The sequence below is a fragment of the Saccostrea echinata genome, unplaced genomic scaffold, assembly GCF_033153115.1.
Source record: "Saccostrea echinata isolate AGI-Se365-2 ecotype Australia unplaced genomic scaffold, CSIRO_AGI_Sech_v1 ptg000008l, whole genome shotgun sequence".
In the NCBI taxonomy this organism is placed as follows: Eukaryota; Metazoa; Mollusca; class Bivalvia; order Ostreida; family Ostreidae; genus Saccostrea; species Saccostrea echinata.
Genome location: NW_026889757.1, coordinates 4,206,845 through 4,220,439, shown reverse-complemented (window position 1 = coordinate 4,220,439; position 13,595 = coordinate 4,206,845). Strand labels below are relative to the sequence as shown.

Here is a 13,595-nt window from a genome sequence, read left to right as displayed (position 1 = left end):
TTGCAATTCTGCCTCTTTTGCTCTGTCTTATATTGAAATGTCTTCTTCATGTTTTTTCTCACTTATATTGTTGCAATTATGCTCTTGGACCCTCAATGTTTTGTCTTACAGCCTATACAGGTGAACACGTGGAGAAGCAAGTGATCCATAGATATTAGCTACAAATGTATTCGAAATTTAAGAAAGGTACATGGGTAAGACTTTTTTTTAAGAATACAGTGAGAATTAATGTACCTTGTTTCACTTAAATGTACATCAAATAATATACAAATACTTACACCAGCTTTCAGGCCATCTTTATCTTGAATAGCATCATCCACCTATGATGAAATACAATGTACAGATACAGATATTATTTATACAAGTTCATTAGCAAAACAATTCTGTCTGACCATCTAATATTTGGAAAAATGCAGGGGTATAGACAAATAGAATTTCACAGTCCTTCAACAGGTTACAATAGTATTGTAAAATTTCTTTTTTCACCAAAAATATGCCTGTACCACCTGTTTGGAATAACACAAAAATCACCACTGAGTGCGACATTCATTTCTCAATTGTCTGGGACACAGAGACTTATGGAAGCCCATTTAGGACGTATCAAAAAATATTTTTGAATTCGATATAAGGAACTGTCGAATTTGTTATTACGAATTTAATTCGTTATAACAATTTCCTTGAATTCGTTATAACAAATTTAATCTGTTATAACAAATTTATTGAATTCGTTATAACGAATTCAAAAATTTGTTATAACAAATTAAATTCGTTTAAACGAATTCTAAAATTTGTTATAACAAATTAAATTCGTTTAAAAGAATTCTAAAATTTGTTATAACAAATTAAATTTCATTTAAACAAATTCTAAAATTTGTTATAACGAAATAAATTTGTTTAATCAAATTCAACAATCGGGTCCCATAGAAAAATATATACATGTATGAATTCGATATAACGATTTGTTGAATTCATTTTAACGAATTTATTTGTTATAACAAATTAAGGAATTCATTTTAACAAATTTAATTCGTTATAACAGGTTTTTGAATTCGTTATTACAAATTTAATTCACTATAACATATTTTTGAATTCGTTATAACGAATTCAACAAATTTGTTTCAACAGATTGAATTTGTTATAAAGAATTCAAAGAAATTGTAATAACGAATTATATTCATTATAACAAATTCGACAATTCCTTATATCGAATTCAAAAATATCTTTTGATAGGTCCTAAATGGGCTTCCTAGAGAAACTAACCTAGACCCAGTTCCTTGTACAGATATATTTTTTACAATAAAGAATCTCGGTTATAATGAACAAAAGTTTGAAGTCCAAAAGACTTCCTTATAACAGGTCTGGTGCAATCACTACATTTGCTATGTTACTTAAATTTGGGTACCCCTTAAATTCCCTACATAGCTTTATTTAGCTACTAAAATTATTAGAGTTATTTTTAAACTTGACTTTAAAAAAAAATCACACTTGGGTGGAGTGATAGTTTTCAACTTTGAACTGTTCTGAAAACAATGCACGAAAAAATTGCTTTTCAATTTTTTAGGTCCACTACTATTTTTATTGTATATAAATGACCTTCCTTTATGTGTTAATCACTGTAATATTGATATGTTTGCAGATGATACAACTCTACATTTATCTGACAGCAATGTACATAATATTGAAACATATTTAAATTATGATCATGATGATTTATGCAAAATTGAAAATTGGTGTATACAGAACCAAATGATTTTGAACATGAACAAATCAAAATCTATGCTTATGTGTACACAACAAAAGAGGTCAAAGTTAGATATTCCAGAACTTCATACAGAAATTTCTGGAGAAAAACTGGAAAATGTTGAAGTTGAAAAACTCTTAGGTGTTCAGATAGATCAAACTCTTCAGTTTAATTATCATGTAGATACAGTTTGTAAATCCTTATCATACAAGTTATTTACACTTCATAAAATTAAGAAATTTCTTCCATTAAGTACCAGAAAACTTTTCTATAATGCATACATTTTGCCTTCAATAAACTATTGTCTTACTGTTTGGGGTAATGCATCTAAAACTAACATTGAAAGAGTCCTTAAACTTCAGAAACAGGCTGCTAGAATTATTCTTGATGCAGCACCTGACGAACCATCAAAACCATTGTTTGAAAAACTGGGATGGCTAAATGTGTTTGAATTAGTCACGTTACATAAGTGTATTTTATTGTACAAAATTTTTTATGGTATATGAGTCCTGAATACCTCCAGGACCTTTTTGTTTTTCATAGCCATGATTCATATTCCCTGCGTTCAGAATTAAATTATTATCTTCGTTTACCAAAACATTGAACAATTCTGTTTACAAATTCGATTCAATATTCAGGTGTACATTTATGGAATAACCTACCATTAAATGTAAAATTGTCACCATCTTAACATATTTTTAGAAGAAATGTGGAAAAAATTATTATTAGCCAACGTCTGTAAATATATGTTTATATATTTCCTTTGTACATGTTGTATGATTATTACTATTGTTTTTAAACTATGTCTCCTGAACTATAAATATTGACTTATTTATTTTGAGCGTATATTTCATTAAGTTGAACATTACATTTAATTATTCATGAATTAATGAACTTATCATTACATGTTTTATCTTTGATTGTCTCATTTTATGTAATATGTTGTTTGTTATTTAGAAGGCCCTGGGGAAGAATAGTACCTTGTACTAATCGGGTTACCTTCTCTAAATAAAGCATTATTATTATTATTATATTATTACTTTACACACCAGGAGCAAGCTATTATTAAACATCTACTTGGAAGCTCCACCACAGGAGTCAAAGAAGTTTTATCAATAAAAAAATGTAAACAACAACCAGTTAGCTTTGTGAACTAAGTGAAGCTCACTGGTTGTCTGTGGATTAAGAACCCTTTCAACAATGCACAGAATGAAGAGCATTCTTTATAATATATAATTCTGATAATTTATGCAGTTAGAATAATCTGCCCTTTGATTAAATAAATTAAAATCTGCAGGGTATTACTTCATCAATTCAAGCACTATTCACATTTAAATAGGTCAAGATAAATAGATTGAACACCCTGTTTGCATGTATTTTCCCCCCTTTAAGTAAACAACAATGACTTCTGTTCCTCTCTAGCGGCAAGTGGTAAATCTAGTCTTCCCGACTCCCGACTCCTGGATTTTGGTTTTTTGGCAATTTCTTTTTTATCGGTGCAAAGAAATTCTTCAAACTTTTCAGGCACATTTTATAAGTTTGAATGAATTCATTAATACATAAAAACCTTAACAAATTTACGTATTTAATACTGAATCAGCAGTATCACCTGCCAAAAAGTGGTAAATCTAGTACTCTGTTATAAATGCGAAAACCAAAGACGGACATCGATATATTAAACAGCTGTTAGAGATAATCAAAAATATATATATATATATATATTGATATTAACTGGGAAGATATTTTTTTCTCAAAAAGATGGATTTAGTATTTCAGTGAATGCGGGAATAATTGCATGGTGTTATCAATTAAAAAAAAATTAATTCTATAATAATCCAGAACATCAAGTGGTTTTAAAGTCAGATTCCTTAAGACATTTTTAATCATAGAAAATTTATTTAATACAATTATCACTTCAGTAACTAAAGCTATATTTAAGCAGTGTCAGCTTGGGTAAAAATAATTAAATATCTAATCATCTGATACAGTTCAAAGTGAAGAGATATACAGTCCAAGCTATAGTAACTTTGTTGTGTCAGGGTATACCGATGCTAGATGATTCATAAATCTTTTTTTTTTTTTAAATCTATTGCATTTCATTAAGGTAAACATATAATTAAAAAAGCAAATGTAATTCCAAAAGAAGTGGCTAAGATGAAATATAAAATATGATATTTTAATTAGGTTGAAAATTATAGAATATTACATAAAAAATGTTCTAGATAACAAATTTCTTCCGAAAGAAAGCTTTTGAATTTAGAAAGAAACGATTGTATAATTAACTATAATTTTAAAAAAAGGAAAAACTTAAAATAAATAAATAAAAAGTTAATTCACATTGGAAAGAAAAAGAAGAAAAAAAATTAAATAAAAAAAGGAGGGTTGGGGCTCTGAGGTAGAACCACGCCCATGTCGTAGAGCCTGGGAACACAAGCATGTTGAGGCAAAGAGTTCAACAAGAAAAAAAAACCCGGAAAATTTAGTTTTTTGTGCATGCAAATTAACTGGCATGTAAATGAGGTTTTCCTCTTATTTCTTTAAAAATCTATACTTCAATTTGTTGTATTTAATCGCGATTCTACGAAAACATCGATGTCCGTCTTTGGTTTTCGCATTTATAACAGAGTACTAGATTTACCGCTTTTTGGCAGGTGATATTCCCGATCCAGTATTAAATAAGTAAATTTATAAAGGTTTTTTATGTATTAATGAATTCATTTAAACTTAGAAAATGTGCATGAAAAGTTTGAAGAATTTATGTGCATCAATAAAAAAGAAATTGCCAAAAAACCAAAATCCGGGACCGTCGGGAGTCGGGCGTCGGGAAGATTAGATTTACCGCTTGCCCTCTCTAGCTGTTTTTATATTAAATTCTAACAAAATATGAGTATAGTATACTCACGTTCTGGAGATAAGTATTCAAGGACCATTGTGCCATTTTCACCTTATTTCTAATATTTACATGAAAGTGAGAATCAACCAAATTTTTCAGAAAAATATTCAAACATCGTGACCTGCTACTTTCACATTAACAGGAAGTTATGAAAGGGGCACAGAATTTAGACAATTTAATCAAAAGATCTTTCGATACAGAATGACTATTTAAAATAATAAACGCAAATTAAAATATGTGGAATTTAACAAGGGTTCTATTGATTTATATAAAAGGTAATTTATTCATTACATTATTTGAATTTTTGTACAAACAGGGTGCATTCATCCCCGTCCGTTTATTATACTTCAGGTTTTCATCTAAATGAAATGTCTAAGTATCAGTAAAACTTCTCTTTACTTTGAATAAAGTCCAAGCATTTTCGTTTGCTACTCATTTTATCGATTGACTTATGAATACATGAATACTTATGAATTGGTTTGAATTTTTTATGTCGCTTGCAAATTTACCGTTGTAATATCTTAATTATAATTTTAAAGGTCGATTTCAATGAATGACTGTATGGTTTTATATTTCTAGTCTTTGACCAAAGACTAAAATATAAAACCATAACGCTACAGTTCTGCAGACAGAAAATTGTATATCTTTTAACAAGACTTCGCAAGGCAATGATTTGATAATGTATTAAATTGCTTGTCATTGCGATAAGGCGAAAATAACCCTGCATGTCTACAATATCTTTATTCCAACCTATCGATGATTTCATTAAATCAATTCAATTGGTGCCGTATTAAATTAATTGATGCGCTCATCTGGAGAGCAACATTTGATGTACATTTCAACGTACAATAATTGAACTGTTATGATATCTTCGATTAATTAATTGAAGACATCTTCATTTAGTTGAGTTTATGTTAACTTGGAGCTCCATAGATCATGCTGTGTCATCAGCCTTTCTGGCTCTTTGGTGATTTTGCAAATATTTTCATTTAAAATAGGTTTTGATGTCAACAATTGAATTTATGCGCACAGTAATTCAGAAATGTACTGAGATATCACTGATTATTTGAAGAAAACTTCAATTGAATTCTTGCTCGCATCAAATGAATTGACGATACATACATACATACATACATATATATATATATATATATATATATATATATATATATATATATATATATATATATATATATATATATATATATATATATATATATATATATATATATATATATATATGTATCTTCAAGTAATTAAAGATACTTTCAATTATTTGAGTTTATGTTAAAGCTATATATGGCGTATCTGAGCTAAAAAATAAAAATACGAGATTGATTGTAGATGAACATGATATTTGTTATTTACGTTCAAATTAAAATTTTCACCGATTTTGAACTTGAATAACCCCATGTTTCTATTGTTAAATTGACTTTAAACTGTGTCTCATATTTAAATGAAGAGTCGGTAAATAAATCGGATATTGTTTTAAATTTCTAATATCTATGAAACGTGATTGATTTAAATTGTGTAATTTACAGGAAAGTCCTATCTTTATATAAAGTAATAAAACAAATAGAAAGACCTTTTTAATTTTAGTTAATCTGAACTTATCAAAAATACGCCATATATGATCTTAATTTTGTGCTCAATGATAATCGATTATGTAATGTAGACCTATTTTATCATTGTACTTGACTTGTAGTGAGACACGGTCAACAATATTTTCGGGATGCCCATGTTAAAAGAAGGTAGTTTCAAGTGGACTGGATTTTAAGTGCAAACTTTTCATTTTCATCGGTAGCTAGCTTACAGCCCTTTTTTCAGATCTCTGAGATGCAAAAAAGTGAAGAAAACGAATAATGATCGATTAAAAAAAATCACATCTACCGTGGCCCCTGTGTATTGATCAGGACTAGACGGAATATTCTGTGGTCAAATTTAGTATAAAGATTGAGGCCTAACCATTGGTATGAAATATATTAGTCAAAATATGGCCTAATGTTAGGTTATATTTGCAAAGAGGGTCATAATAACGACCTTAGAGTTTACAAAATACTGACTCTAAACGAGCTTGATGAAATCCCTGTAACATCAATTTATCTGTCAGTAGCCTGCTTCGGTATCGAATAAGTAAAAGCTGAACATTACTCGTAAATAGGCATACGCCATATTAGTTTTCCCATCTCCGATATCAGCACCCTTCACATTCGTTACACCTGACAGCTTTCTTGTCATAGGTACTAGCTTGGAATGGACGACACGTGTTCGTGTTGGTTATCTTACATTATGTTTGTTTATATTTTATTGTAGTTTACGTGCATTAATGTTTGTTTATTCTGCACTGACCTGTGCAACTGATGTAAGTTTACGTTATTTGTGCCTGGTTTCTTTGGTAACTTTCTCTTTTGCCGTGAAAGAATTAGCACACAAACCGAGAATTTTATAATTATTACAATGTATGTAGAATACGTCCGTTCACACCGGTGAAAACTGAAAACATTGAACAGTGACCAATTAAGTGAACGGCTTATATAGGGGCCATGCAGGTTTCCGAAAAATGCAATTTGTGAAATGGCGGACAAACATAGATCTCTGCCTTTTACGAATTGTGTTCAGCTTTAAGAGACATAAACACCATATGCACGTGAAAGCTGAATACTACTGTATAAAAATGATTGATTGTATATTGTTTTACGTCCTGTTCGAGAATTTTTTACTCATATAGAGACGTCACCATATACCGGTGAAGGGCTTCAAATTTAGACCTTTACTCGACATGCAGGGCCATTGAGCAGTGAGGGTTCTTTATCGTGTCAACGCCTACCGTGACACGGGGCCTCGGTTTTTAAGGTTTCATCCGAAGGACCCGCAACTTTCACTTCAAAGTGCCGAGCGCTTGGCGAAGAAACAGTTGCTACCTATTTTTTATCGACTTAGGTCAGTCGCGGCCGTGATTCATACACACGACCTTCCGATCACGAAGCGAGCGCTCTACCGACTGAGCTACACTATATAAATAGGGAAAGTTGACGGTGGAAAAGCTGAAATCATCTACTTTGTCATACAGTTTAGTTGTTTGTTGGCCCTTATCGTCCATAGTCAGTAAAGCATCCAATTGCACATATGAAACCGATCCAGGAAATCTAGTGGTAGGGCGTTCGCTTCGTGATCGGGAGGCCTGGGTTCGATTCTCGTTCACCGTGCCGCGTCAAACCTAAGACGTAAACGTTCCTTCGTCAAGCAACCGGAGTTAGAAGTGAAATTCACGGGTCTCTCGGATGAGACCTTTAAAATCGAGGTCCCGTGTCACGGTAGGCGTTGGCAGCATAAAGAATTCTCATTTCTCAATGGTGCCGAGTATAGGTCTAGATTTGAAGTCCTTCATCGGTATATGGTGACGTCTCTATATGAGTGAAAAAATCTCCAATACGACGTAAAACAGCATACAGTCAATCAATCCAAATATGAAACAGATGTGACAGATTCTGTGGTGTCTTTTATATCGAGTTCACTGGGATATATTGAGTCGACATATGAATGAATGTAACTATAAATGTTAATTGGTAATACGTCGTCGATATACATGTATACGAATGTCGAGTTGAAGGCCAAATCACGTCGGTTTTCTTCTATTTGTGAAGACGAACTGAATTATTTGTTATAATTCCAATGACTTCAAAGAACGTCTTGTGCTCAAAAAATTAAAATACTTGATTTTCTTACACTTTACTCAATCAGGGGTGGAATGATTTATTTTAAAAGAGGAATTTAACGAGGTGTCATTTAGATAAAGAAATCTTTTTTTTAAAATTTGTTTTAAATTATTTTGCTCATGCAATGTCATATGAAGTTTTTACTGAAGAACAGGAATGAAACATATGTACCTGCACCCCCACTACCAGTACTCATCAACATAAAAGGAGTATAAATTCTCTTTAAGAAATATGCAGTTTCCCCGTCAATTCCGTGTATATATGCTGTTCTGTGCAATCACTTTGATTAGTTTGTACTTTTTTACAGTAAAGAAAAATGGGATCTACGGTTTTATACAAATACATATTTTTGTTACCAATTATTACTATGCTCATTTCTCTGTATTTTCAAGCAAAATACATGTATAGCTTCTAAATGATTGAAAGACAAGAAACCGGTCAATATACTTGCCATATATTATTTTAGAGAGGGGAATCTATACGAGTGAGATTACGATCAAGGCCGGGTTGCGTTGGGAGTGATCGCACCAGCTTTCAAAAAACTCATTTTTTTTTCCCAGTCTTTGTCTGTTCAAAGAATGCTGTTAGATTTCGTTTATTTAATACGTAAAAAAATAAATACATAAGAGAGAATGGATTAGAACCATCCAACATGGGTGCATTTCTAAAAGAAAATCTGACACAGAGGAGCTAGGGTATCCTCCCAAACACATTCCTCACCACTCCCTTTTTTTAGAAATTCGATTTTTATACATGTTAGATGCACCAAGTTATACCAAAACAATGTAACGTTTCTGTGTTGTAAGGAGGCACGAACTACAGAGGTGATGATATTGATTTACACGAGGATATTTATATAATACCTTTTTACATGAAATAAATTTTAATCTTATAACATTCGGTCGTCTTATATATATGTTGATGGTAGATACAATTTTCTACATTTGTTTAAAGCTTGACATGACATAATAAAATGGTATATTCGCCCCAAGTATCTTTTTCACATAAAATAGTCTTTGATTTAAAGGTGTATTGCTCCATCGGCCTATCTCGATTGGTAATTTATTATTACTAGTTCTAAATCTTACTAATGTAATTATATTACAGTCATTGATTCATTGGCATCAAAGTGTTTTCAAGATGTAATAATACTTATAATTTTTGCCTTTACTTGATGTAGCACAATCTGAGGTCCATTTCTGCTGAAATTGATCAATCCGAGTGTACCTTGTACCTTCAACAACCATTTTTCATTCTCTATATTTTGCAGTGACAGAGCCATTGAAACAGTTGATAAATGATCACAAGTGTTATTATAAAGAGACAACAGGAAAATTAAATGTGACAGGGAAGTTTACGATTAAATCTAATACTCTAAATTTTGATAGTTTGTACTTTAATATTGAATACGGTAATTATCCCTGTTGCGGCATCATTAACATTCCAAACAACAGAAGATAGACGCAAAAGACACAAGTACTTATATATATATATATATATATATATATATATATATATATATATATATATATATATATATATATATATATATATATATATATATATATATAGGCTTAACATCTACAGAACTGAAGGAAACGATTGCATTCAATGATAATTTTGAGTAAGTAAACTTTAACTTTTTCGAAACAACTCAGAGCTTATATTTTGAAATATTTTAATCTCGTCAGCTCATGGAGTCTTCCTGTCGTTTTGTGTTTTACATATAATTGACAATGAAATCCATGAAATGATACATTGCAAAAAGTAGATTTAGACGAAGTATCACGAAGCAAAATAGTTGTTAACTTATTTATTAGATTCCAAAAGTTGGATATCAATAAATGCGTTTAAATGCAGCCAGTTACACTTTAACAAACATCTTAAATATACAAAAGATTATACGACTTAATTAAAATACTAAACTTATTTGAACACCACAATACAAAAGAATAACATACAATGGTTTTGATTTTAGGTTCAATACCGGATATTTCTGCTCTTTGCTTTCTTATGAGACGTCAATATTTGCACCTTTATTGACTTTGGCACAGAGAAATTCCTCACCTTCTTGTAAATATTCTACAGAAATGTTTCATGACGGAGAAATGTACGTGGGGTGATCAAAAAGTTTGCGAACTAATTGAATTACTTCGTTAAAAGAAATAATATGAGGTTTCAGTGTTCATTATTTTTTAAAGTAGTCCTCTCCGATTTTAATGCACATCTGTCATTGCTCTGCCAATGCGCGAATCACTTGATCCAGGCGGTCACGTGGTATGCTTCGTAGCGGTCTGTTCACAGAAGCTAAGAGATTTTTCCAAGTCTTATATTTCTTACCATGCAAGTAATTTTTTATAACAAGAACAGACCATCTGTCAGAAATGGCCTAATCTCGGCAATAGGATGGGTGGATAAGGATATCCCTTCCCAAAATTAGCATGATGACCATCACAACCCGTCATCTGTCTCGGGAGCGTCGTTTATCCAATGTGGAAAAAGTATGGGAGCCTTCTTTTTTTCATATTTCATATGTTTAAATCCTAAAGTGAACGATATTTTAGGGATTTAATAATTATATTATTGCCTAGATATTCAGCTATTTTTCTTACTGTAACTTGGCGATCTTTCAAAACAAATTGCTCAACTAAGGACACATCTTTTTACCGGCTTGCTTTCGCTGGGCAACAAAAACAAACATCAATTTTAACCATCTCCCTGCCTTCATTAGAACATTCAATCCAATTAATGATTGAACTTCTGGTAAGTCTTTTGTCTTCACAAACCTTGTACAAATTATCATATTCTACTGCAAAGGCTTTTTCGAGATATACGTTAAACTTTACAACCGTTGCTCGAGTACGACTGAGTCAACCATTTTTTGTCACAAGTGACCTACATACTGACGTCATTTTCACATTGTGACGTCACAAACACGGAGCAAAACATTATTTAACATATGCTATTTATAGAACATGTGTATGACTATACGTTTGCCAAATTTCATTCTGATCTGAATTGTGGTTTTTTAAATATAGAGATAGTTCGCGAACTTTTTGATCACCCCTCGTACTTTAAAAGTCAAAACGACCCTCTTTCATTAAAAATGATTTCCCCCCTATTATAAGGACATTTCCTAACAAAAGACGGAAACGCATTAAATTCAAGTAAATTTAGAATACCATAAGTTGAAATATTTGTAACAAACCATCACTGACAGTGAAAAGTTTATGAAGAATTCCTAATTTATCAGACCTACAGTGTAGAGTTTTCCCTCTCAATCAAAGGTCACAGAAATATATTGTCAAGCCTGTATAAAAATAACACTGGTATCCAACCTTTGCTTTGTTAATATTTGTTCATATTGGTTCTAATTATAACATAGTTGGTAATCAATAGTTCTGGAATTAATATCTAACAAAGAGATTCTCCAACAGTTACACCAGCATAAGATGGCCGCTTCTGTATATGTGTATTCATCATCCAGGCTACATACGACATAATTATATCATCCATATTATGTCCCTAGATATAAAATAAATGGATCCATTAGTTATGTAGTCCATATAGCATGTTAAAATAAAGATCCAGAATCGAACAGTATCGATGCGAGTATAAAATCATTAACCACCAGTAAGATATAAACAGGAGCATTAATTAGAAACTTACTACATCAACAGAATTATCCTTCAAAACATTCAATACTTTTATATTTAGAACTTACTAGATTGGTTTCCATGTAAATCTTGTTTGAACTTTGACCCTCTCCTACTATCAGTGTAAAGGATTGTTCGTCAAAGGCCCAATTTGGTATCTCGCTGTACTCGTATTTGGCAAGAATATTCTAAAATAAAACAGGAAATAAGTAACTCTTCATATTACATGTATTATTTTATGTCAACTCAATTAAAATTGTTGTACTGTGTAAAACAAAACTTGAGGTATTGTGAGCAATGAACGCACAAAACTATACCATATCCGCTCTCATAATTATGAGTACCTGGATATAATGGCAAAATCACCACTTTTTTTGCCATGGGAAACCCCAAATATCTGTCCGATCAGAACATTAAAAAGGAGATGCGCAATGGCTCTATGTATTTGGATTCTGTGAAAGTCTCTTTAAATTTATTCAGTGGTATAGGAGGAATTGCGGACAAGAGATGAGTACCCCAATGTTCTAAAAAGAATGGCAGAGTCCATGTTCTGCTATGGGAAAACCCAAATATCTGTCCAATCAAAAGATACAATCATGTAAAATGGCACTATATAATAAAAAATCTGTAAAAGTCTCATTAAAATTTTTCAGTGATTGGAGGAGTTGTGGATAAGAGATGGGAACCCCAATATTATAGAAAGTATGGCATTTTTCAGGTGTTGCCATGGAAAACCCCAAATCCATTCGAATGGAAAGAAAAATTGGAGGTGCACAATGGCACTACGTAATAAATTTTATTCAGTGGTATCGGAAGAGATGAGTAACAACAACAACCCACCACCCACCAACCCCTTCCCTCAATGTTATAGAAGGAATGACAGTGTCCAGGTTTTGCTATGAGAAACCCAAATACCTGTTTGATTGAAACTAAAGGGGGTGCACAACGGCACTACGTCAAGTAGATTCTGTGAAAGTGTCTTTTTAAATTTTATTCAGTGGTATAGGAGGAGTTGCGAAAAAAGAGATGGGTATACCCCAAGTGTTAACGACGTACATACATGTACATAAACTCATGATTATGTGCACCCCACTTTTAAAGCTGGGGGTATAATAATTTAGTCTTTCAAGTTTCATTCCGTTATAAAATTATATTCACCTTCGAAGTAACATCCAGAAACATAACCCCATTAACATTGACTGCAAACAAAACGTTCTTGGGATATGCCTTCATGGATCTTTGCTGAAAACAGGAAGTCTCAAAAGTTAAAAAAAAAACATAGGTATATGAAAAATGTCACATAGGAAGACTAGTTCTTATTCAAAAAGAAACCGACATTTTTTTTTCTGAAATCGGTGATAAAGATGTCACATACCTTGACGGTGAAGAACACTGAACCGTAAGTTGGCCACTGGTGTATGATGTTGAGGAAAGCTAGCTTGGCATCGTTTGAGTTTGCTCCTTTAGTTTTGCTAATTTCCTCTTTCACAATCTGTTAGAACACACGTGAAAAATATTTAGAACTTCTCTAATTGAGTGCTAGCTTCAATTCATACATTTTCAGGTTCAAAACAGTTGGTTATTTTATC

At 31.8% G+C, this 13,595-nt stretch overlaps 1 protein-coding gene across 1 annotated transcript in view; it reads right to left on the bottom strand.

The window, feature by feature from the left end:
- LOC133180947 (myosin-VIIa-like) overlaps nucleotides 1–13,595 on the bottom strand; it is a 43,658-nt gene that overhangs the window by 6,405 nt on the left and 23,658 nt on the right. Inside the window, exons 25-29 of the mRNA XM_061315414.1 lie at nucleotides 13,382–13,498; nucleotides 13,165–13,248; nucleotides 12,075–12,194; nucleotides 11,786–11,875; nucleotides 279–320 (exon numbers count right to left, since the gene is read on the bottom strand). Of these exons, the coding sequence (XP_061171398.1) occupies nucleotides 279–320; nucleotides 11,786–11,875; nucleotides 12,075–12,194; nucleotides 13,165–13,248; nucleotides 13,382–13,498 (453 nt within the window). The remainder of the gene's footprint in view (nucleotides 1–278; nucleotides 321–11,785; nucleotides 11,876–12,074; nucleotides 12,195–13,164; nucleotides 13,249–13,381; nucleotides 13,499–13,595) is intronic.